Below are 24,529 nucleotides of genomic sequence, written 5' to 3'. Positions count from 1 at the left end.
GAGCTGTTGGTGTCTCAGCGCTCTGTAACCTGTGGTTTGACCACGTGCCTCTCCCGATACTGAGAATGGTGCAGAGCACAGGCCCAACCTTGGGGGTGGGAGAGGAGGTGGCAGGTGTGACCCCACTCAGGAGCCTGTCCTGAATCTTTTATTTTGTGCGTCTTCTACATCTGTGTGCTGGGGACAGAAATAGCAGCTGCTCTCAGTCCCTGTCATGCAGGGCTGTTGGCCAAGCCTAGGAGAAACTGGCCAGGGAAGCAGGGTCTGGCCAAGGCTACCCAACACATGCAGGAGACCCCAGCCCACCCCAGGATGGTTGATGGCTCCCCTTCAGGGCTGGAGTGGAAGCTGGAGGTAATGGGGCCAAGAAATGAAGCATGTGCTGCTGTGGGCTGGCACTGAGCTGGACACAGGCAGGATGAGGCTCCAGCAGGATCAGCAGAACCATATCTGGCCCAGGATCATCTCGTCCTGATGGGAAACATCATGTTTCCAGGAGCTGGTGCAGGCCATACCTTCCACCCAGGGGTTCCAGCCCAGACCTGAAACCCAGTGCCCTTCGTCCCTGCAACCCCATGCCTCTGTGTCCCTGCACCCCTGCAGTGCTGGGCAGGCGTGTTGGTGGTTGTTGACAACAAAATTCCCAGCCCCTCATCAAGAAGCAGATTAGTTCCTGTGGGGCAGAGGGGAGTAAATTGATCCCCAGCTTTAACAGGCTCCCAGCCGTTTGCCACAGTAATCCCTCAATCCCCCTTTCTCCCCCGCTACAGCAATCTTTGCCATGGCTTATCCCAGCTCTGCCCTCGGCCCTCCTGCTGTCCCCAGATGGATGTGGGGTCCCAGACACTCACTGTGGAGCTTCTGTACCCTGGCTGGAGAGTGGCTGGGCAGAAGCCCCCAATCCCTGGGCGTTTCACAGAGGTCTTTGCTGGAGGGTCTCTTCCCCCTCCCCAGCTCTTTCTGCAGTGCAGGCATGCTGTTGGCAGACCTCTGTCCCTTGCTGGCTCTGGGGGTGCCATCCTGGACCCTGCACCCTGGGGAAAGGGGAAGCAGGAGAGTCCTGGGGCCAGTGCTGGCCCTACAACCAGCTATGCATGCAGAAAAGGGACTCTGAATGTCCTTGCCAGGGCTGTCACAGACCTGACCCAGGACAGGGACAGGACATGGGGCTGTGACCAGAGTGGGCAGCACCACGGGATGTCAGGATAAGGCCAGGTGGGCTGTGCATCTCCTTGGGGATGGACCCACAAGCATTGCCAGAGTCCAGGGAACTGGAGAGCAGGTGCCAGTGACCCTGACTCACAGTTCGAGCTCCTGGTAGCAGAATACCGCCGGCTGTCCCACATCCCTGGCACACCTGGGGCTTTCTGTTCCCTCTTTCACTCTCCAGCCCCCAGTCTCGGCTCTGCCTGGGCAGGAAGGAACGCCAGCACCCGCTGCGTGCAGGTCACGGCTGTGCTGCCGCTTGTGGAGCTGCCCACGCCGGGCACAGCCTGGACGAGCTCCTGCCCAGTGCCCGGAGCCAGCCTGCACCCAGCTGCTGCCGGAGCATTCCCGGTCCATCGGGACTGCTCGAGACTCCTGGGACAGCGGGTCTGCTGTTTCTATGGGGCGAGGGGACACGGGGCAAGGGGGATTTGTAAGTGTATGTAGGGCATGCAGCTGCCACCCTCGGTCCCTCTGTGGGAGTCTGGGGGTATTTGGGAGCAGACATGGGCTAAATCCCTTCTTCTGCACCACTGGAGAGAGCGGCGACCCCGAGACCTGCAGGCCTTAATCTGTGGCTTGATTACAAACCGCCGCCACATCTGCTGCGGGGGGGTCTGCGGGCACCGCCCCGCATCACATCCCCCCGACCGGGGCTGCGTGGGAGCAGTGCCAGCGGGGGCTCGGTGAGGGCCAGGAGCTGCAGAGAAACCGTCTGGGGATGCAAGGCTTCGCTATGCCCGCGCAACCCCACCCCAGCCCGCCGAGTCTGCGAGCCGCGTCCCGGTGCAGCCCGGAGGGGCCGACAATCCGCGGCGGCGCGGACCGGGGGGATCGGGCTCCCGGCTGGAGCACCGTGTGCGGCGGGGGCCGCGGCGGCGACCGGTGCTCTGCGCTGTGCCCAGCCCGGCCCCCGCGCCCCCTCGGCCCATTCCCGGGTCCCCCCGCCCCGTGGGCGGAGCCGCCGGCCCCGCTCGGCCGCGCGGCTGCAGCACCGGCAGCGGCGGCGCCGAGGGCGCTCGGGGAGCGCAGCATGGGCGCCCGCCGCCTCCTCGCACTCCTGCTCGCCGCCTGCGCCGGCTTCCTGCGCCCCGGCCCCGGCTGCCTCGCACGTAAGTGGGGCCGCAGTCCCTGGAGCGGCCGCTCCGCACTGCGGGACCGCACCCACCATCCCGGTCCCGCACCCTCGAGCCAATTCCGCATCCCCCGCTCTCACGGACATTTCCCGTTCTCCCCCGGGCATCCCTGGGTTTCCTCCCCTGCCCCGGTCCGCATCGTCCCCAAGGTCATGGCAGGACACGGGCGTGCGGGCTCTCCCCTTGCCCGCGCCCCGCCCGGGGCAGCCCCGCCGCAGCGCCCCCACCGCCGTCGGCACTGCGCCCATCCGCAGCTCCGGGGGCGGGGGAGCCGGGATGGCCCAAGGATCCGGGATGCCAGAGGGTGTCGAGGCGAGCGGGGCCGCCCTGGGGGACCGGCCGGGGTCCGCCAGCACCTTGGCCAGCGCCGTCGCCAGCCGGGCGGGCCCCGCCGTGGGGGTGCACCGGGCCGGGACCGGGGCCGGGGACTGGGGGCAGATGCTCAGGCACGGGGATCGGTGAGGTCCTGACCCCACCGGGCAGCTCATTGCAGCCCCTTGAGCCGGGACCCTTGGGCTCTTTCCCCAGGGCCTGGGCGAAGTGGGATAGAGGCGGGGGGCGGTGGGATGGGGAGTGGTAGAGTCGAGGGTCGGTGAATCGGGCGGTGATGCAGCACAGGCCTTGCAGTGAGAGCTGGGGCTGCTCCTGAACTCCCCGGATCCGTCCGACACGGCTGGGAGGACCCTGCTAGGGGTTCGAGACCCCGATCCCGCCGGAGCGTCTTTTGCCAGTGCCGCGAGGGTTTGCATGGGTTCCCCCGGGATCCCACGCGGGATCGTGCCCCGGGGGGCGGGGTGGGGGGTCCTGTCGCCCACGTCAGTGCAGAGGCGGCTGGTGCGGGCGCCAGGGCCCGCAGAGGTGTGTCAGCTCCGCTGCAGTGGGAGGGGAGAGCAGAGCGAGCCTGGCCGCACCGCCGGCCCGAGGGGGCTGCCTGGTCCCCAGAGCCCCCAGAGTCTCCAGAGCCCAAGGGGTCTGCAGGGCGGGGCCGGGAGGGCTTCCACAAGGACATTGCCCAGTTCGGTGCGCCGAGCCCTCCCCCAGTCCCATTCTCCCCACAGGACCCTGTTACGATGAGCTGGTTGCTCCCCTTTACTCCTACTCCATCGGTGCCTCCTCCAGATACAACATCTTCTACTCGGCCAGCTTCGCCCGGCTGCACAGTGAGTTCCCCTGCGGGATTCAGAGCGCAGGTGGGGCGGGGCACGCGGGCAGGGGGTGTCCTCGGCAAGGTCTTACCCCACGCGGGGCTGAGGAGTCTAATCAGGTGCTGCGGTGGGAGCGAGCAAGCAGCCCCCGCTCAGCTGGGAGCCGCTGGGGGCCGGACTGTGTGGTTGGCTGAGCAGCTCCCCCCGCAGGCACCAGCGGCTGGTCCCCCGACCCCCGGGACAAGCAGCCCTGGCTCCAGATCGATCTGATGCAAAAGCACCGGATCAACGCGGTGGCCACTCAGGGAACGTTCAACACCTATGACTGGCTGACCCGCTACATTGTGCTTTATGGAGACCACCCCACCAGCTGGAAACCATTCTTCCAGCAGGGCAGCAACTGGGTAGGGTGGAGTCTGGTGGTACCTGTGGGAGGGAGTACTCTGAGGGGAGCAGAGACCCCTGGCCTGGAGCAAGGTGCTAACAGTGACCCTTGATCCCCAGACGTTCTTTGGGAATGTGAATGAGAGTGGGGTGGTGCGGCACGACCTGCACTACCCCATCCTTGCTCGCTACATCCGCATTATCCCGGTGGCATGGAACCCCCGCGGGAAGATCGGGCTGCGCCTGGGCCTCTATGGCTGCCCCTACCGTGAGTACCTGGCTGGGGCTCCAGCGGCCCTGAGCAGCAGGACCCTGGCTCTGGCACATGTGCTCAGAGGAGATTGTGTCCAAGTGGTCTGCAGCCAATGGCATAGACCACAGCAGAAGGGAGTGTTCCCCATGCCAGTGCCCCTGCTGCTGTGGGCAGTGACATGGCTGGAGCTGCTCTGCTCTCCCCAGGGTCCCACGTGCTCTATTTTGATGGGGATGACGCCATCTCCTACCGTTTCCGGGCCAAGAGGATCAGCACCTTTGAGGATGACATCTCCTTCAACTTCAAGACATTGGAGCAGGATGGGGTGCTGATGCATGGGGAGGGCTCACAGGGTGACTACATCACAGTGGAACTCAAACAGGCCCAGCTCCTCCTGCACATCAGCTTAGGTGAGCCAGGGCTAGGGGGCAGCGGGCATGGGGCCAGTGGACTGTCGGCTGACATTGCCCCTCCCCAGGCAGCAGCCCACTGCACACCAGTGAGGGCCACACAACCGTGGCGGTGGGCAGCCTCCTGGATGACCAGCACTGGCACTCACTGCACATTGAGCGTCTTGGCCACTATGTCAACCTGACACTGGACGGGGAGGTCAAGCGCTTCCGCTGCCGTGGCACCTTTGACCAGCTCGACCTTGAAACTGAGGTGGTTGCAGCAGGCAGGGGGCTGCCAGGATGCTGACTTGTGGTCCCTGTAGAGAGGGACTGACTCTTTCTTTCTGCCTCCCAGATCTTCTTTGGAGGGGTGATTGACCAAGACAAGCAACACCTCACCTACCGGCAAAACTTCCGAGGCTGCGTGGAGAACATCATCTTCAATGGGGTCAACATTGCTGACCTGGCCCGGCACCGGAGACCAAACATCCGCTTCGAGGTCCAGCCCAGGGGATGGCCCCTTCGCTGGGGGTCGTGTCCCTGCTGTGAAGGGACCCATTTCCTGGAAGTCCTTGGCCCTGCTGTGGGGTGACCCCTTCCCTGGGGCCAGGCTCCCTGCTCGCTGTGGGGTGGTGTGGGGCCGGGCAGCGGCTGTGCTCACCCAAGCGGCACCGCATTGACCGTGCAAGGTTATCCCTGGCCCAGGGCACCCGCCTGGCTCTACCAGGCGTGGGGATCGATTGGGCATGACTGGGGCCAGGATTGTGGGGATGGGGGGGCCTCCGTCCTGTGGGAACATCCCCTTCCTCACCTCTTCCCATGGTTGCCCCCAGGGCAGCGTGGGCCACTGGTGCCAGGACCAGCTGACCACTCCCATCACCTTCGCTGGCATCCAGAACTATGTGCGGGTGCCGGGGATCCCACGGAGGAACCGCCTGGCTGTCAGCTTCCGCTTCCGCTCCTGGGACACTGCTGGGCTTCTGCTCTACACCAACTTCTCTGACAACCTGGGCTCCCTCGAGATGGTCCTGAGTGAGGGGCAGGTCAACGTCTCCATCGCCCAGCCTGGCAAGAAGAAGCTGGAGTTTGCTGCAGGTGGGCTGGGGAGCCAGCGCATCAGGTGGGGCCAGCCTGGCAGCGGAGCCCTCCCCACACAGTCTCCTCTCCCTACAGGGCATCGCCTGAATGATGGCTTCTGGCACTCGGTGCACCTGGTGGCACGAGATGGCTCAGCTGTTGTGACCATCGATGATGATGATGGAGCTGAGTTTCGGGTGGCACACCCATTCCAGCTCCGTACTGGCAGCCAGTACTTCTTTGGAGGTGGGCAGTGGGGTGAGGGCCAGGGCAATGGGTGCCTGGGGTCTGCTCACTTCACTCTGTCTTGCAGGCTGCCCCAAGCCAGCCTCAATCACTGGCTGTAGGTCAAACCAGACAGCCTTCCATGGCTGCCTGCAGATGCTGAATGTGGACATGCAGCCTGTGGATGTGGAGCTGCTGGCACAGCACCGGCTGGCACAGTACCACAATGTGTTCTTCAATGTCTGTGGCATCACGGACAGGTATCAACTGGGACAGGGGTGCTGCCTGGGAGGGAGGGGCACTGGGGGGCTGTGCTGGTGCTGGAACAGGAGCCTTCTGCACCCTCAGGTGCACCCCCAACTTGTGTGAGCACGACAGCCGCTGCATCCAGTCCTGGGATGACTTCATGTGCATCTGCGACCTGACAGGGTACAAGGGGGAGACCTGTCACAAATGTGAGCCTGGAGACTTGTGGGCCAGGGGCAATATGGGCATGTGTGGCCCCTCCCTCTGCCTGGTGCCCCCCTCCAACTGACCCCCACCCCATTCTTCTCCTTCAGCCCTTTACAAGGAATCATGTGATGCTTACCGAGTCAGCGGGAAAACCTCGGGCAACTACACCATTGACCCCGATGGCAGTGGGCCACTCAAGCCCTTCACAGTGTACTGTGACATACGAGGTGGGGGCAGCAGGAAGGCAGAGTCCCGCTGTCCGGTGGCCCTAGGGGCCAGCCCTACCTGTGTATTGAGTCTGAAGCAGGATAGAGGGAGTGGGAGTGTCCTGAGGGTCCAGTCTGAAAAGCTCCCCTGTCACTGCAGAGGACCGAGCATGGACCATCATCCGGCACAACCGCCACTATGCCACGCGAGTGACGGGCTCCAGTGTGGACCAGCCCTACCTGGGGACAGTGGAATACTGGAATGCCTCCTGGGCTGAGGTCTCAGCACTGGCCAATGCCTCTGAGTACTGCGAGCAGCGCATCGAGCTCCACTGCTACAGCTCCCGCCTTCTCAACACTCCCTGTGAGTTCTGAGGGGACTGGGACTGTGCCACGGGGCTGCACTGTATGGCCATGCTGTGGGACTGTGTCTTCACTCTCCCTTGTGCCTGCAGCTGGGCTGCCCTTCAGCTTCTGGATGGGCCGGAATGATGAGCGGCACTATTACTGGGGAGGCTCACGGCCGGGCATCCAGCGCTGCGCCTGCGGGCTGGACAAGAACTGCGCTGACCCCCAGTACTTCTGCAACTGCGACGCCGACCATGCACTGTGGTGAGTGGTGGGGTCTGTGGGACAGGGGCTGAGAGGTGGTGGTTGCAGGCCTGGGGAGCACAGACTCTGGGGTGTTCACATGGGGGCAAACAGGGGTGAAGGCTGGCAAAGAGCCAGAAGGCCCTCATGGCCCCTCTGATTCATGCACCATTTGCAGGAGGACAGACAAAGGTCTGCTGACCTTCGTGGACCACTTGCCTGTCACCCAGGTTGTGGTTGGAGACACCAACCGCACTGGCTCTGAAGCCCAGTTCCTGCTGGGACCCCTGCGATGTTACGGAGACCGTGAGTGACCAGCCCCATGAAGGGTCCCCTGTGTGCAGAGTGCCTACACCCACAGGGATCCCACATCTCTGAGGTCCCACACCCATGAAGGGTTCCTTACCTTCCCTCACTGCCCCTCCTGCTCCCCACAGGCAACACCTGGAACACTGTCTCCTTCAACAGGGGAGCAGCCCTGCTCTTCCCCACCTTCCAGGCCAACCACAGCCTTGACATCTCCTTCTACTTCAAGACTACTGCCCTGTCTGGAGTCTTCCTGGAGAACCCCGGCTCCCGAAACTACATCCGCATTGAGCTCAACAGTAGGGGGGGGCAGGGGGTGCAGGGCTGTGGGGGGCAGTAGGGCTGTGGGCTTTTCCCAACACCATGTCCTTGCAGCCACCAGGGACGTGGTGTTTATCTATGACATTGGGAACGGGGATGAGAACCTGACGGTGCGCTCAGTGGTGCCTTGGAACGACGATGAGTGGCACCAGGTGAAGGCTGAGCTCAATGTCAAGCTGGCACGGCTGCGGGTGGACAAGCTGCCCTGGGTGGTGCGGCCAGCCCCCCCTCAGAGCTTTGTCCACCTGGACTTTGACAGGCCCCTCTATGTTGGTGAGAGCCCCCGGCTGTGGCCCTGCAGCCCCAGGTCGCCGGGTGCCACAGGGCACTGACTCTCAGCCCTGTTGCAGGCGCGGCAGAGCACAAAATGCGCCCATTCCTGGGGTGCCTGCGGGCGCTGCGGATGAATGGGGTGACACTCAACCTGGAGGGCAAAGCCAACGAGACAGAGGGTGTGCGAGTCAACTGCACTGGCTACTGCCAGGACCCACCAGTGCCCTGCCAGAACAGTGGGCTCTGCGTGGAGCGCTACAGCCACTACAGCTGTAATTGCAGCGTCTCCGCCTTCACTGGGCCCTTCTGCAACCATGGTGAGCCGGGCGGCTTTGCTCTCCAGGCGGGAGGGGCTGGGAAGCCGGCACTCCCCTCACCCTGTGCGCTTCCCCCGCAGACATCGGTGGGTACTTTGAGGAGGGCACCTGGGTGCGGTACAACATCCTGCCCATGTCACTGTATGCCGCCCGCGAGTTCGCCAGTATCGTCAGCAGCCCCTGGCAGCCCCTGCCGGGGTACAACCTCACCAGTGAGGAGGTCAGCTTCAGCTTCAGCACCACCTCAGCACCCGCCGTGCTGCTCTATGTCAGCACCTTCGTCAAAGACTATATGGCCGTGCTCATCAAGGATGATGGTGAGGGCAGGGCTCCTTGCCTGCCTGTGGGGACCCCCCAAAGTTCTGGGTCTGCACGGGACCCTCCTCTCTGTGGATGCTACTCCCCAACCCTATAGACGGGCTGGATGCACCCACTGAGAGCCCTGGCCCTGAGGATGGCCCCCACTGCTGCAGGGAGTCTGCAGCTGCGTTACCAGCTGGGCACCAGCCCCTACGTGTTTGCCCTCACCACCAAGCCAGTGACAGATGGGAGGCCCCACCGTGTCAACATCACCCGCCTGCACCGTACATTGTATACCCAGGTATGGGCCAGGGCACCCTCCTCAAGGTGCCTGGAGGCTTCGGGGCTGTGACTCAGGCTGGGAGGGGCATGGGTGGGGTGGGTCCATGGGCCCTGACATTGTGCACCTGTCTCCCAGGTGGACTATCTCCCCGTCATGGAGCAACAGTTCTCCCTGTTTGTAGATAGCAAGCTGGACTCACCTAAAAACCTCTACCTGGGGCGTGTGATGGGTGAGCTGGGTCTTGCCTTTGGCTACCCCCTTCCCATTCTGGGGTCTCCAGGGTCTCCTCTGCCCAGCATGGCCCTTCCTCTCCAAGGGGGATGGACCATCTCCTTCTGTGTACCCACAGAGACTGGCGTGATCGACCCCGAGATCCAGCGCTACAACACACCTGGCTTCTCAGGCTGCCTCTCAGGGGTGAAGTTCAACACTCTTGTGCCTCTCAAAGCCATTTTCCATCCCACCAGTGCCCTGCGGCCCTACAGCATCCGGGGGGAGCTGGTCGAATCAAGCTGTGCCTCAATGCTCCCCCTTACCACCATCCTCATCCCTCCTGAGATGGACCCCTGGTACATGGGCATAGGTAGGTGCCATGGTGGGACCATGGCAGGGACAGAGCCCTGGGCAAGCTCCACCTGCAGAGGGGAAGCTTCAGCACAAGACCCACTGCAGCCCAGTCTCAGCTGCCCACTCTGTCTCTGCAGAGTTCCCCCATGTGCATGATGACGGCTGGATTGGAATCATCATTGGGTGTAAGTGAAGCCCCCAACTGGTGTCCCACATTCTGCCCTGGCCCTGCATCCTGTTCCCAGCCTCCCCTCACTATTGCCTCTCTCCCACAGTTGTGATCTTCCTGCTACTGCTGCTGGCAGGCCTGCTGGTGCTGCTGTACTTCTACCACCACCGCTACAAGGGCTCCTACCACACCAACGAGCCCAAGGCCATCCAGGACTATGGCAGCGCTACCAAACCACAGTCGGTGCGCAAGGACCCAAACCTGCCCCAGATCCTGGAGGAGGCGAGAGGGGAATAGCGCGGCCGGGCTCACAGCCCCCACAGCCCCAGGACCTGCCTGGGGATGAGTGAGCGTTGCAGGACCAAAGGGCCGAGCACACCTGAACTGCCAACACCCGCCTCTGGACGGGCCGGACCGCACTGACCGCCACCTCCTCCCCGTGGCCACCACCGACCAGCCCCAGAGCGCGGCCGCAACCCACCAAGCCCCAGCCCCACTTACCCCGGGCGTGCTGGCAGCCCCCATGCCGGAGGGAGGCTGCGGCCTCCACAGCTGCCAAATCTTGCTGTCCTCCGGTGGGGAGCCCCACGCCCGGCGCCCACCCTCCCTCTGGCTGGGGGGACCCGGCTGCTGCCACCTGTTAGCGCTGCCCACGTAGATGACCTGCTGCTTCGCTCGCTTTGCCAGCGCCACGCAGAGCCACGAGCACCGGCCCCGCACAGCCGGGGTGCCGAGCAATACCCCGCGCTGGCGCCGCGCATGCTGCCACCACACCTTGCTGAGATGCTGCTTTCATAAATCAGGTACAGATCCTTTCTACCATTTTTGTTGCTGGATATTCTACTACACTCTGGTTTTTTTATTCTATCGGTTTGTATAAAAAACCAAATGGAAGTTCCCACGGGCATGACGTTCCGCGTGTCGTGGTGCGTGGTCTGTAGTTTGCTACTTCTCTGTATGAAGTGCCAGTCCTGCTGATTACCTCCAGCCCAGGGAAAGCTCCTGTTCACTCGCTGTGTTGTGGTAAGACGATGTTACAGAAATGCATTTATCTACCCAAAGGCCTGGCTCCACTGGGCACTTTATTTTTAAAAATCCTGTTCTGTTGAATGAGATGTGAAGATAATCAAATAAAGGTAGAATGAAGGTGTTTGGCACTCCCCAGCCTTGCAGCGCAGGCAGATCCTTTCTGCCCACCCTGGCTCAGCCTGTATCACAGGAGGGATCACACCAACAATGGCAATTCCTGTTCCCAGAATGGGATGCGGGATGTAGTGAGCCAGGGCTAGAGGCAGCTCAGCCACTGCTGCAAACACACATCGTGTTCTGCTTTCCCCACCACACACCTCTGCCCCCTCCCCACCATGAGCTGGTGTGATTCAGGCAGCTGGTGGCATCAGGGTGCTGATGATTCCCCCTATGCTCCAAGGAGCCATGGCGGGGCTGGCTGAGCTGAGCCCAGCAGGCAGGGGATAGGCAGGGTACAGGCAGGGGATAGGCAGGGACAGGGCGCTGCCAGCTGCTCCTGAGATAACAGAGACCAGCAAGCAGCGGAGGGTCTTTGCTACCACTTTATTATGACAAAGGCTACAAGCCACATTATTTAAAGTGCATTATTATTACCATTATTCACCGTCAACAAACCACAGACAAAAGCCTGGCATAGTGCAGCTATGGCCAAAGTGGCAGAAGATGCTGAGCCAAGAGCAGGGTTGGGGAGAGCTGGGTGGACGGAGGTGGCAGGGACAGGGGCTCAAGCAGGTGCTGGGATACAAGCACTGCTCCAGACAAACTCAAATACCTCCATGCTCCAGGAGGGCATCATGGACAGTGGGAAGGATGGACAGACAGCCCAGCCTGCCAGGGTAGGGGACTGGGAAGGCATGGCGAGGGCTGGGCCAGGGAGGACTTGGCTCCCAGGCAGACCCAGCACCTCTCTGTGTTCATGGATCACACATCTGGGAGGGGGCTGCAGGGCCTCAGCCCTCTCAGTGCCAGGCCAGGGTTGGCCAGGCTCCCTGCACCATCCTGGGAACCCAGCCATGGAGATTGGGCAGAGCATGGCTCAGCACCCAGCACCAGGCTGGGCAGACAGCTGGCAGCATATGTGGCTCTCACGGGACAGCCTCAACCTTCAGGTCACTCCAGGCCCCATCAGCCTGCCCTGTCCCAGGCCCAGAGAGATGTCCCTATGAAGGCGCTGACAGATGCAGGATACCTGGGATGCCTGCAGTCCCTCCACCCCTGGCACAAAATACAGGGCCAGTTGAGGATTAAAGTGCTTTTTTCTTTCCTTTTTGCACTGAGTGCTAAGGCCAAATCTCACCCTGTCAGAAAATATTTCCCCTTTATCCCCAGGGCCAGGGGGTCACAAAGCCCAAGGCAGGCTTTCAAGAAGGCTCCTCAGGGTCACTGCAGGCAGTGACTTTAACATTGTTTCTACCCAGCTCAGTGGCATCCCCACTCAAAGTGACGTGTTGCACAGTGCTGCTCTCCCATCCCCAGGCATCCCTTGGTGCCAACTCCAGCTGTGGCTGGGTGGTCCCTGTGCTCCAGCCAGCTGGGGCAGAGGGGAAACCACCCTGGGACAGCAGCTGGGGCCCAAGGACCACTCACCCTCCTGCCCCGAGTCTCTCTGGGTGTCTGGATGGAAAGTAGCGCTTGTGACACACACAGCAGCAGTCATGTCAGCATGAAGCAAACATGGCATTGCTTACAAGGTGCAGCAGCAAGGTGTGCCGGGACTGTCCCGGAGCCTAGATGATGTCCGTCTCCCTCTCTATGCCGACGTACTTCAGGGCATCTGCCTGGCTGTACCTACAGGACAGGAAGTCAGAGCTGCAGTAATGACCTCCCATCTCCCCACAAACCCGCACAGAAGGCAGGGTCACCCCTGCAGCCCAGTCCCCACTGCTCAAGGTACCTGTAGTCAAAGAAGAGCTCCTCTCCTGCCTGGATGGCTCTCTTGGCGAAGATGCCAATCCGGTGGTCTCCATTCACCATCACAACTGCAATCAGATGGTATCAGAGACGTGCAGCCCCAGCATGGGCCGGAGCTCTCACAGCACTATGTCCTGCCTGGTCTGGCTGGGTAGGGGATCTCACCTTTGGCATAGCAATTGGGGTTCACCGAGTGGTTGGCAAAGCGGATTTTATTTCCTTTGCGGGTGGCATCAACAACAAAATCTATTTTAAAAAAAACAAACCTGTGGTGTAAGGCCAGGCCTGTCACCCAGACGAGACACAGGCTGAGCCTGCCTGCCTGGTCAGCAGACCTGGCCTCTCCACCCCTGGCAGCCCCACGGAGTTACCATTGTTGAGGTTGAAGAGGAAGCTGGACATGTACTTGTCGTAGACCTTTCCTCGCCGGTCAGCCTCGTCCTGCGAAATGAGCTGTAGAGGGAGAACACCTTGAGAGACTCAGCAACTGAGAGCTGAGCCAGGCACTTGCCTGCCTCCTGGAAAACCTCTCCTGCTCTCCCTCCCATGTCACGGGCAGGAGCCTGCCAGGGCTCCCAGGGATGGGGTAGAGGCCAGAGCTGGCCTCCCAGGGAGCAGGACACACAAAATACATTCCTCCACAGTGGAAGGCCAGATCTTCTGAAAAGTGTCCTAAAGTAGCGCAAGACTCACTCTTCAAATCTGGTCAGAGTGAGTCTGTGGCCACAGCTGAGCTGGGGGAGGCAGCTGTCCCCACTGCCCCTGTGGCCGAAGGAAGCCCTCCCACTACATGCAGCCCGTCATGTGCCTGTGATGCAGCCCCAGCACAGCAGCACTGACCTCCCCGCAGTACTCAGAGATGAACTCGTTCTTCTGCACAGCCTCCTTGATGAAAGTGCCCCAGCCAGCCACGTCTGATGGGGCCAGCAACAAATGCTGGAACCAAGATGAAAGGAAACAGGAAGGGTTGGCAGGTACACAGCACACAGACCACAGGGGCAGAGGGGAGCCAGTGTCCATCCAGCATCCCCTTGTTATGGTGACACCTGGCTCCCTACAGACTTACACCATTGCATGGAGCTGCTCAGGACCTGACACAGACTAATTTGAAACTCTCTCTGAATTTCTCTCTTTTTTATGTGTAATCCCTTGCCCTGGCCAGCAGAATTCAAGACTAAACCTTTCTCTGGAGTCACTACTTTTTCACCCACTTGCTCTCAATCCTTTGTCATGTAACTCCCATCTCCTGATTTTCACATCCACAATCCCTCCTCCAGACTAAGTGCTGCAGAAGCTGGGGACAGAGCAGCTTCTCTTCCAGACCTCAGCACTTAGGCAGTTGTGTATCAGCCCTGAGGCAGCCCCCACCATACTACCACCAATACCTTTTTGAGACCTCTCTGGATGCTGCAGTTCTTGCAGGAGACCACCTTGCAGTCCCAGTGCTCCGAGGCGCCGCAGGTGAGGCAGAGGTCTGGGTCGCACTCCCGCACAGCCAGGTAGCACGGGCATTGCTTGGTGTTGCACTGGGTCTTACAGCGGCAGCCTGGGAAGCGGTTCTGACCTGCAGCAACACAGCCCATGGGTTTGCACTCTGGGGTCTGGCAGAGAACAGAGGGGCCACACAGGGTCCCTGCCCTAGATGCTCCTCCCTAGACAGATCTCGTCCCAGCAGGCCCCGTGTAGGGACAGAACAAAGCCTGGCTGTTGCCTGCATTGCAGAGCTGGGAATGGAAGCCCAAACAGGAAAAACACACATGGTAGAACAGTGACCTAGTGCCCACCCTAACCACTGGTCACACATCCTGCCTGCAGGGGACCAGCTGCAGCACCCGTGGGACACAGACACAGTGACGAGCACTCTCTCACAGGAGCTGCCGAGAGTCACAGAGCAGCATGGAACTATTTCCCTTTGGACTTTAACAGGCTGCGAATCAAACTGCTGCAGCTGGACACAGCAGGGAGTTCAGGAGTAAGGCAGGCCCCGAGTATGCCCCAGCTCTGCACCCTCCCTCTGCCCTGTGCCAGGGGAGCTGGCTGCTTTCCTGCCCAATAGTCCTCAGCCTCTCCTTACAGTCAGGGTTGCACTGGCAGAACTTCTCACAGAAATTCTGAGTCATGATGCAAGGGCAGGAGCTGTCGCAGGGATGCTCAGGGTGGTCACAGGGCTGGTAGTTGTATACCTGGGTCGGTGAATTATCTGGAGCAAAAGAAATGCCTGGATTAGAAGCTGCATGTTGCAGGTATCTTTTCAAAGCAGCACATGCAGGGTGCTGGAGCAGAGAAGATGCAAGCTCCCCATCTGCCTGCACTAGGCAGGGAGCCCAGCAGCACCCAGCTCCTGCAGTCACACAGCTGTGCTCACTGACCACAACTCAGCCCACAGTGGGGCTGCACACCAGCCCTCAGCCTCCCCACAGCTGCAGCAAACCCCACCACACGTGTGGCCCCAGCAGGCACTGGCACGGCCACGATGCTCCCAGCTTCCCAGTGAGCCCAGCCGGCAGGAGCCGCTCCCCTCTGCGCTGCTGGAGCTGCCAGGCTGCTGAGCAGGATGTGGCTGTCCTGCTAAGGCAGCTGGAGCTGGAGAACTGGACCCTCGCAAACCTCCCATGACACAGCTGTGGTCAACGCTACCTTTCTTCAGCTGGATCTTTCTGCAGTGTGCAGCCCACAGCCTAGAAAAGGAGCAGAAAGGCTTGAGGGGATGCATGAGCCATCTTGGGGAGCCAGCCAGGACCGCTTGGCACTGGCAGCCAGCGCAGCAGAGACGGGCTTGGCAGCTTCATGCATTAATGATCAGCAGCCACCATGAAATGGAGAGAGACCTATGAAGCTGCAGCAGAAGCTCTTTAAGGCAAACATCAGAGCCAGAATCATACTGGACACACTGAGATCAGCACACAAAGTGGGTTACAAGTCAGCGAGTTACGTGTCATTGAGCTGAGGGTGAGGCTGCTGTTAGGGCAGTGGCACCAGGGGTTGCAGCCAGCACTGCCCTGTCCTTGCACTGAGGACAGAACCACTAAGCCCCCAGCGAGGGCAGCAGCCCTGGAGCTGGGCCAAGGCCAGTGCCCAGTGGCAACATCAGCAGCCCCATGTGACAGCAGGACATGTGCACAGATGGGAGCCAGATGGGGATTACTAGGAATGCGCTGGCACAAAAAGCAGAGGATCTGGTTGCATTTTTAAGAACAAAACAAGCTTGTCCAACACTTGCCTGTGCTTCCTTTTCTTCTTCTGGGATGGATTCATTAATTCGTTTGTTGGCAGTTTCGTTATAAGTGATTCCTTCACAGCAAACTGAAAGACCTATCAAAGAACAGAAGGAAAAAGAAACAAGTTCAGTGCACTCGAGTCATTTTATCAGAAGTATAATCAGAAAGTGTGAGCAAGCACACACGGCAGGGCTCCCAGGCCCAGAGAACAGCAGCTTTGCCCTGTTTCCCTGCCCATGGGCCCCTCCTGCCTTGGAAATGAGTGCCCAGCTGACACACAGGAGGGAACCCACAGCACTGGCACATGAGGCTCACTCTGCCAACAGCAGCACTGCTGCAGAGTAACCCTAGCCCTGTCCCAGCTCCTGCTGCTGCATCGCCTGCTCCAGGCACCCACCTGCTTGCAGGTCTTTGTCCCCAGCAGCCTGGCAATGGAACAGAAGTTGTTGAAATAGGTCCCATGGAAGACACGGAAGAGTGACTCCTCAGCTCCTGTCCACTCCACGGGCTCCTGCGGCGTCTCCACCGCAAACAGCTGGGAGGAGGCTGGGCTCAGCTTCTGCTTGGTGGGGGTTTGGCAGCGGGAGTTGGCCTCTGGCAGAAAAGGCAGATGTTAAGCCAAATACATTCTGGAAGAAGGCATTTGGCTGTTGTGGTTCTTGAGGGCAGTGGTTCCCCTGCAGTGTCTCACAACCCTGCACTGCTCTCCCAGCCACACAGTCCTGCCTCTGGCCAGGAACAGTGCTCAGAGCTCAGACTGAGCTTTGCAGGTCCTAAATTTGTTTGCCAACTTTCCTTCTTCCTGGGAGAGTACAGTGAATCCCACAGTGGCAAGAGCAGGGCTGGTGTCTCTCAGGTTTGCTGGGAACAACAACTGTTTGCTAAATTCACAACCCCCAGCTGTGTAGGAAAAAGAGGGGAATCCAGGAGAGCTCCAGCTGTGAGGACCCACCCGCCCTCGCTGCCCACACCAGAGGTGAGTGGGGTGTCCCTGGACTGGCACCATACCCGAGGAGCTGGAGGCCCACTCATTGCCCGTGTCCCGGTCGCTGTCGCCCTCCCTGGTCTCAGTGACGGCCGCGGTGTTGGAACAGGATGCACCCACCACGTGGTGCCGCCGGCGCCGCCGGCCTGAGCACTTGGACCGGGGGTTGTGCAGTGCAGCAAACTCCTTGGCTCCTTCCTGCAAGCAGAGCAAAAGAGAAGATGGGGGGCAGATGATCAGGAACACAGCAAGGCTTTTCCACAGGTCCTGGGACAAGCCCTGTCCTGCCACCACCAAGAGCAGGCGGAAGAGGCCGGCCATGTGTGGTCCCTTCAGCAAACGTCAAACGTTGCCTGGTCAGCAGAAGCTTCCTGGCCCTGCCCCCCCCGCCCCTCCCCACTGCTCTGGATGCTCCTGGCCTCTTGCTCTGCTCCTTTTTAACCTGGGCTTAATTTTTCTAACACTGCACTGAGTCCAGAGAAACAGTGTGTCACACAGTTTCCCACCTGCTAGCTCTGGAATTAGTATTTGTTGGAAATCTGCTAAAATATGCATCTGGTAAGGTCTGCATTTGCATTCATGCTCCCCTAAATCCAATAAAGACTAGCACTAATTCTGGAAGTTGTGAAAAGATCCACAATGCTCTGCAGCGCAGGACTGGCCAGGGTACTTCTCTTGTGGTTTCTAAAGCAGCAATACAGAAACATACCAGCCAGAGGAAACAGTCCGCGCCGCAAGGATCTGGCTCAATCTTGGTCTCTCTATTCTTTCGTTTGTACACATTAGGAGTAGCATGAAAAGCTGAAAAAGTAACAGTTATCTTTACTATTAGCATTCTCTAAGAGCGTCCCCCCACTCTGCAAGGGACAGGAAGCAGGAGCCTGTGTGCCCAAGGGCTCCCCTGGCAGCTGAACACCCAAGGCAGTCCTGCTCCAACCCCCAACAGGGACTTGGTAGCTTGGGAAGGAGAGGCCATAGGAAAAGGATCTGCTTTCAGAAACAAAAAGACCACGTGATCTTAATGTTACATCTTTTAATAAATAATTCACTGCAAAAAGTCCTGTGACTTCCCAAAGAAGCCCTTAGACCTGGAGAACAGCAGGTCTAGCAGCTCATCAGTATCCAAAACGCTTTGGCAGGACCAACTGCAGGAACATGACTAAGATGAAGCTGTAAGTTCCAGTGAGGCAACAAAACATAAGGGCATGTCCAGACTTTGGCAGTGAAACATTCATGCCTTTCCCTGATGAGCTTCTGCAAAGCAAGAGCAAAGTCTGGTGGCGGCAGGACTACGGCACAAACTGCTGGGAGCTCGGAGGTGGCGTGCTGAGCGCAGAGAGGGGACGGCCACGCAGGTCAGTCCATGTGAGCAAAGAGTGGAGCCATCTGTACAAAAGGCTTCTGGGCACCTGTCAGCTCCTAAGGCCCCACTGCAAGCTCGGAGGCAGCACCCTTCAGAGACTGCAGCATGGACTAAGCAAGGCGTGCAGAGGAAAACTGAGGAGAAAGGGCTCTAGGGAAGCGTCCGGCTGAGGCGGCACTTACGATGCAGAAAGCAGTCGTATTTGAAGCAGCGGCGGCAGAAGAGGGTGTGGAAGGAGTGCAGGGACTGCTCCCGCTGCACCGACTTGGCGCAGGGCCCGTCGATGTTGGGAGTGCACTGTGGTGGCAGCACGTTCGGGTCCGACACCTCCGTGAGCTCCCGGTACCTGTTGACAAACAAAAACACCCACGGATGTGCACATTTGCCACATCCATGACACTTTACATGGCGATGCCACTATACAAGCCCATCAGACTCTGGCCCCAGGTACCTTAAGGCCAAACTGCAGTTTGTTTGGAAAGGTTTTGTAAGGCTCAAAATGCGCTCTGCCCGCAGAGCCTGCAGACACCAAGCTCTGCGGCCCAGCCAGAGCTGTCCTCTGAAATACAGATTTCAGCTCTTGCTAAGACAGGTAACAGAACCCCAGCAGAGATCTTCTACCTCTCTTTCATATCCTCTGGGAAGCCGTACTCAGGAAACATGGAAGAAATGGCAGTGAATATCATGTCATTGGGGAAACGCTTCTTGGAACACTTCTTGCTACCTACAAAGAAGAGGACACAATTCCTTAGTCAGGCTGAGGTGAATGGGTCTTTCCTTCTCACATAGCACGATCAGAGAAATATTGAGGTTTGTATTTTAAGACAGAAATGTAATTCCATATGCAGTGGATAAACTAGTCCTGCAACCAGGCTTAGGCACTTCCAGAATGAGTGCATGGCCACTTTCAGCACGGCATGATGTACTGCTGGAAGAACCAACATTTCTTAAGCACTATTACTATTTATTTCTGCCAGGGCAGACAATGCTTTTGTACATCCACAGAGGTCCTGGTACTGGTGCCACCTGCATCACTACAGATCAAGGACAAAAACAAAACTACCCATCAGCATTCCTAAGGTCATCCAGGACACATGAAAATCCCACAAACCAGAGCTTTCTCTAAGCAACCAGAGCTCCAGGTGGCACAGGAGAAGGAAGAGAAGCACTAATACACGGACAGCGGGTCTGGAAGGGATTTGAAAAGGCCCTTTTCTCTGCCTCCCACACAAACAGACCCACCCACACCTTCCTGACAGGTGCTTGCCAGACTAGCACTTGAAACCCTCAACAAGCAGAGCTCCCACAGCCTCCTCAGATAACACCCAGCTCTGTTAATCTCACCAGGAAACGGGTTTCCAGATGACTCATCTAAATTACACCGCATCACACTTTAAGCTGGTCACTTCTGGTCCTGTCCACAGCAGACAGTGAGAACAACCCACAGCAGGACAGACGTGACCAATACAACCTCCATTTCTGTGGCCAAACCCACCTTCTGCTGCGATTCGCTTTCTTTTCCTTGTGACTGGCAGCTCCTCTTTCCCATCCTCCTGTTTCACCTCAGAATCATTGTGTCCTTCCTCTTCCTCGTCCGAGTACTGATTCAGGGCATTCACTAACTCCAGGAATACAGCATCACTGATGAGCACTGACCCCGAGATCATTTCTGAAACACAGCGATGTGGGATTGCTATCACCTTTCTTGCTCCTCACCACGGCAAACCACAAGCCAGACTCACCACTGCTACCAACCAGAGCCCTTCTCTCAGTTTTGTCGGGGTAAGTGGGATTTTAGCACCAGAGTCAGGAGTGTTTTCTCCTTTTCAGCAACATGGGGACAGGCCACACCAGAGTCTTCTGTGCCTTCCTCCCCCCAGGCAGTTTTATGATGGGGCAGGCAGTGCTGTAGGGAAACACTCTGGCTTTTGACTAAACTCTTGGCAAAAGTCACAACCAGAACAGGGTTGCTGAGCTACTCCCATCGTCTAGCACACTTTCAGCATGCCAGAGGACTCCTGTGAACCCCTGTGGGCAGAAGCATCAGCTCCAGAGCACCCCAGGCCTAGAACAGAGCAGGCTCTCCAAAGGCAGGACTGTATCCTTGCAAAGGAGAACAGCAGGCACAGTCCTTTTTCCCTGCTCTGAGAGCTCCCACAGAAAAGCTGGTCACTGCTGCCACCTTTTGACTTCTGAACTACTTGGATATGTCTCTTATTTGCAAGAGACTGAACCGCAGAACCACAGGATGGTTTGGGCTGGAAAGGGCCTTAAAGCTCATCTCATTCCACCTCCTGCCATGGCCAGGGCACCAGACCGGGTTGCTCCAAGCCCCATTCAATCTGACATTGAATGGACAGGGCTTGCTGCTCCCAGATTACCTTCCTCTCCATGAACTTTCCCATCATAGTTATTAATAAGTTCTTCAATGAAAGTTTCATCTTCTTCTTTCACCTCGTCACCCATGTAAGGGATATTGCACAGAACTGTTTCATCCTCCACCTTAAGAGAGATCAGACAAAAATGAGAAAAGCAGCATTTGCCTATCCCAGCAGGGCTGCACCCAACAATGCTCCAGTCCCTCACACCTGCCAACAACACAGGGCCCAGCAAAGGTTCAGATGTCTCATCACTGATATGTCAGTGCTATTCCACTGTAACCCATCACAAAGTAAAGAATCACTTCCCAACCATGTAACAATCACCAACCACACTGAGACCCTGCACGCCACAGACTCCCACGTACCATGAAATTCTGCTGAAGAGGAGACCAGGAGTACATAATGGGCACCAGTGCCACTGTGTTGAGGGTCCTCATGTACAGCGTCTGGCTTGAAAATCCTGGGAAAATGCTCTCAACAGTGCACTGGAATGAAAGTACAAAGAAGGGCAGTGGGGAACTGCCCTGAGAATCTGCCACAGCCTGAGAGAAAACAGACTTCAGGACAAATACAGAAGCCCCATAACCACTCTGTGACTCCTCCACAGGAAAATCTCTCTGGGGTACTTTCTGCCCATTTCTGCACCCCAGAAGTGCAAGGCATGTCCTGACACTGACATAGGAGAGCAGAAACAAAAACTCATCCCATATCCCCACAGCTCTCTGCAGAGCCCTGGCTGCATTCCCCCACTGCTGCTGCTGTGCCCCTTTCCCTCTGCACACCTGTTTCAGGAATGGGTGCCCACTGACCGGCTTCATCAACTGCACCGGCTGCACTCGAAGTTTCTTCCAGTCTTCATTCAGGATTTGAGTCTTTTCATGAACCTTTGCAAAGTTGGCCACAAAAAGAGCCTGAAATGGGAGAAAGGAGCTCTCAAAATTTAGAAAATCCTGTTGAGAACACTAAAATTCTTCCTGAGATTCTGTTTTGAGCATCAAAACACATGCAAGGTTGAGCATTTCAGACTGGTAATACTCATTGTAACACATTCTAATTGAACTCAGCATTGGTACAGAACTGGGCTGAGAATCCACCCAGCAGCCAGGAGCTTTGGGTAACTCCTGAACCCAGCCAATCCCCTCTGAAATCCTGCTGCCAAGAGAAAGCCATCTCAAACCCACACCACTGGGAGGGTTCTACAGGGTGGTAGGTTAAAAACAAGTGGAAATGGGCCCTCCACAGCTCGGCCAGTGGACTCGTGTGTGCACAACAGCCTCTGCCCACACAGCTCCAGACCAAGGACAGAGCACTGGGAGAAGCGGCATCTGCTCCAACTGATCCAGCTTGGAAGTCAAGCACAGCTCATCAGTTTCCCAGCTGACACGCCCTGGTACTGCCGGGACACTCTGAGCTGAAGTGAAGCGTTCCGGGTCACCCCAGCCCAGCCCCGGCCATGTCCACACCTTTGCTCCCATGTTAGCCTGGAACCTCTTCAGCTGCCGCAGGCGCATGTACTCGGACTTGACCTTCCTCTTCCAGTACATGATACACTTGGATGTCGGAGGAGCAGCAATTTCCATTTTTCTACAACAGTACGGAAAGAATAAATATCAAGTAACAGAGAGCTCAAGCCCGGAAACAGGTGATATTAGAAAAAACATCCTCGTGGATTTTAAATGCATCACAGGCTCGAACCAGCCAAAATAACGGCGACGGCCTGCAGTGCTCCTGCCAGTGGAACACCCGCAGCCGAACTGCACGGACAGGCCCGGAACAGCAGCGAGGGGCGGCGCTGACCAGCACCAGCCGCTCCCGCCCCGCGAGCCCCCGGGACAGCGCCTGAGCCCCGGGGATTGCTGGGGTCCCCGACCCCCTCCGAGACACGGCGCCGGAGACTCGTGGGTCCAGCTCCAGCCGCCCCCGCGCCGCTCCGGGAACACGTACCGGAGCGAGCTGCACCCGGCGGAACCGCCGGGCCAGGGGTGGGGGGCCGGGCCCCGGAGCCTCTCCCGCGTGCCGGCCGGTGCCACCGGGGCCCGCCCCCACCCAGGACCCCCGGCCCTGCCCGCACTCACTGCTCAGCCATGGCGACACCGGGAGGCCGCGCGTCCCCGCGACACTGCGCGCGCGCCGGCCCCGCCCCGGCCCGGCCCCGCCCCGCCCAGGGCCCGCCCCCGGGCCCGCCCCCGGGCCCGCCCAGGCCCCGCCCCGGCCCCGCCCCGCCCCGGCCCCGCCCCGCCCCGGCCCCGCCCCGCCCCGCCCAGGGCCGGCCCCGCCCCGCCCCGCCTCCGCCCCGGCCCCGCCTCCGCCCCGGCCCCGCCTCCGCCCCGGCCCCGCCCCGGCCCCGGCCCCGCCCTCGGCCCCGCCCCGGCCCCCTCGAGGAGCCGCCCCCCCTCAAGCCCCGCCCCCATGCCACGCCCCCGTCTCGGGCCCCGTATCAGGTGTCGGCGGGCCGGGGGCGCGCGGGGTGGTCCCACCGGCTTCCGGGGACAGGTTGGAGCCCGGCAGCTCTGAGCTCGCTGCCCAGCCCGCCCCGGTGCCCGCCCATGCTCGGTGCGCCCGGCCCCGTCTCCCCGTGGGCCCTCCCGGACCCACCCCTGTTGTGGCCCCGGTCCGATCCCGCGGGAAGCGCTTGGCGGGACAGGGCAGGTCTCGCCCCGGCTCCGCCGCCCTCCAGTCCCCGGAGCAGCCTGACCCCGGCGAATCACCCTGGCGGTCCCGGGCCCCTCAGGCTCCACCGCCGGGCGCTCCCAGTGGCGGCGCCGAGGAGGAAGCGGCTGCTGGCGGGGCCTTCCTGCCCGGGGACAGCGGGCGGTGCCGGCTCCGGCCCGTTCAGTGCGGAGCGCCGGCTGCCCCGGGGCGCCCCTTCCCGCCGCTCCAGCAGGGTGACCGCGAAGGGACGAGCAGTCCCCGCATCTCGCCCGCATGTGGGAGCTCGCTGAGTCATTCCCAGGGGGAAGCCGGGCGGTGGGTCAGCATCAGACGCAGTGGTGCCAAACAGGCTCAGAGTGGGGCCACCGCAGGGAGTGTCACTGCCCTGGCAAGCTGGCCTCACGCTGTCCCTCTGCAGCACCTACAGTGAGCTCTCCAGCTGCACCCAGCTGCTGGCTTACAACTGTACTTCTGCCCCTGGCTTGGAGCCATCCTCAACACCTTCACTAACCACACCAAGGCCGGGCTCCCTGGGCTGGGTGAGTGGCCCCCAGTGTGGCTGTGGCCGTGGGGCTCAGCTGCCTTGTGCCCCTTGCAGCTGCTCTCACCCTCAGCAGAACTCGGAAAGGGGCTCGAGCCCCAGGGGGCAGCAGCCCAGCCCCTGTGTATTGCCGTGCCTGCAAGGGGCCAGCGACAGCCCCCTTGCCTCTCAGCCCTGGCAACCAGGAGGAAAGGGCTGAGGGTGAGGGGGACAGGGCAGAACATGGATGGTGGGTCTGGGAGTCCTTGCAGTTGGAGCAGGTTCCATGGCGCTGGGAGAGGCTGGGCATGGGACTCCGGATGCCTGTGTTTGCTTTGGACAGGGACAGCATTGGGAGAAGCATCCTGGGTACCAGGATCCTGCATAGGTAAAGCCCCTTCCTTGGCACCCAGGGTGGGGGTTGGTGGGAAGCGCTGGTGATGCCAGGCTGGGTGGGGAGCCCAGGCCCTTGGCTGGCAGCCACCATTCCGTCCCTGCCTGTTCTGTCCCTGCCCATCCCCTCCAAACGCCCCAGGGCCGTGCTGAGATCATTGGGTGTCTCCCGGGCAGAAGTTCCTGCCACCCAGCTGTAGGCTCTGTTGGCTCCACCAGAGAATGGGACTGGGGGGCTCCACCCCTGTGGCCACTGGAGTGCCAGGGATGGCTTCCAGACATGGCCACTCACACGCAGAAGGTCCCGTTGTGCCCTGGAGCAGTAGCTGCCACTGCCCGGGAAGAGTTAGGCAGCTCTGCCAGCACCTTTGCTGCAGAGCTAAAGGGGACAGCGATCATCTTTTCGCTGCACTCGTTCTCGCTTTGCGCTTCCATAGGCAGCTGTTAAAGGGGAGGCTTTGAGCTGCACCCTG

General features: G+C 59.8%; 2 protein-coding genes across 4 annotated transcripts; one reads left to right on the top strand and one right to left on the bottom strand.

Annotated features, from left to right (window-relative positions):
* The first annotated feature begins 2,158 nt into the window (after positions 1 to 2,158).
* On the top strand, positions 2,159 to 10,754 carry CNTNAP1 (contactin associated protein 1). The gene is made up of 24 exons (XM_071577513.1): positions 2,159 to 2,318; positions 3,401 to 3,502; positions 3,698 to 3,891; positions 3,992 to 4,139; positions 4,331 to 4,534; positions 4,603 to 4,787; positions 4,872 to 5,015; positions 5,350 to 5,611; positions 5,690 to 5,839; positions 5,907 to 6,078; positions 6,167 to 6,273; positions 6,379 to 6,498; positions 6,638 to 6,841; positions 6,933 to 7,089; positions 7,247 to 7,374; positions 7,506 to 7,673; positions 7,750 to 7,968; positions 8,046 to 8,285; positions 8,366 to 8,602; positions 8,759 to 8,886; positions 9,004 to 9,097; positions 9,218 to 9,451; positions 9,573 to 9,620; positions 9,711 to 10,754. Exons 1-24 carry the CDS (start codon positions 2,240 to 2,242, stop codon positions 9,899 to 9,901), a joined length of 3,915 nt encoding a protein of 1,304 aa, XP_071433614.1. The 5' UTR covers positions 2,159 to 2,239; the 3' UTR covers positions 9,902 to 10,754.
* Positions 10,755 to 11,083: 329 nt separating this feature from the next.
* Positions 11,084 to 23,131, bottom strand: EZH1 (enhancer of zeste 1 polycomb repressive complex 2 subunit). 3 transcript variants are annotated; one of them, XM_071577430.1, is made up of 20 exons: positions 23,087 to 23,131; positions 21,955 to 22,075; positions 21,274 to 21,402; positions 20,857 to 20,976; positions 20,492 to 20,612; positions 19,606 to 19,779; positions 18,732 to 18,834; positions 18,293 to 18,456; positions 17,457 to 17,548; positions 16,771 to 16,945; positions 16,160 to 16,356; positions 15,765 to 15,856; positions 15,182 to 15,222; positions 14,619 to 14,744; positions 13,930 to 14,108; positions 13,385 to 13,480; positions 12,916 to 12,997; positions 12,710 to 12,790; positions 12,528 to 12,612; positions 11,084 to 12,421 (listed from the first exon to the last, which is right to left on the bottom strand). In XM_071577430.1, the coding sequence occupies exons 2-20, from the start codon at positions 22,069 to 22,071 to the stop codon at positions 12,361 to 12,363; spliced, it is 2,235 nt and encodes a 744-aa protein (XP_071433531.1). In that variant the 5' UTR covers positions 22,072 to 22,075; positions 23,087 to 23,131; the 3' UTR covers positions 11,084 to 12,360. The 3 variants fall into 3 exon arrangements, with proteins under 3 accessions (XP_071433531.1, XP_071433530.1, XP_071433529.1); XM_071577429.1 differs by lacking the exon at positions 23,087 to 23,131 and adding an exon at positions 22,436 to 22,519; XM_071577428.1 differs by lacking the exon at positions 23,087 to 23,131 and adding an exon at positions 22,567 to 22,639 and having other exon boundaries at positions 11,085 to 12,421.
* Positions 23,132 to 24,529: the final 1,398 nt, after the last annotated feature.

This window comes from Pithys albifrons, chromosome 25, assembly GCF_047495875.1.
Source record: "Pithys albifrons albifrons isolate INPA30051 chromosome 25, PitAlb_v1, whole genome shotgun sequence".
NCBI classification, from domain to species: domain Eukaryota; kingdom Metazoa; phylum Chordata; class Aves; order Passeriformes; family Thamnophilidae; genus Pithys; species Pithys albifrons.
Note: the sequence above shows the minus strand (reverse complement) of the source record. Positions and strands in the feature narration are given on the sequence as shown.

Excerpts from the sequence above, each read along its gene's own strand:
- CNTNAP1 (XM_071577513.1), top strand. The coding sequence starts at position 2,240 with ATGGGCGCCCGCCGCCTCCTCGCACTCCTGCTCGCCGCCTGCGCCGGC. Across the intron at positions 7,090-7,246 it reads GACGCCGACCATGCACTGTG|GAGGACAGACAAAGGTCTGC; the intron begins GTGAGTGGTGGG and ends CACCATTTGCAG. Across the intron at positions 9,452-9,572 it reads CCCCTGGTACATGGGCATAG|AGTTCCCCCATGTGCATGAT; the intron begins GTAGGTGCCATG and ends CTGTCTCTGCAG.
- EZH1 (XM_071577428.1), bottom strand. Across the intron at positions 19,780-20,491 it reads GAAAGTTCATGGAGAGGAAG|AAATGATCTCGGGGTCAGTG; the intron begins GTAATCTGGGAG and ends GCTGTGTTTCAG. Across the intron at positions 13,481-13,929 it reads TCCAGAGAGGTCTCAAAAAG|CATTTGTTGCTGGCCCCATC; the intron begins GTATTGGTGGTA and ends TCTTGGTTCCAG.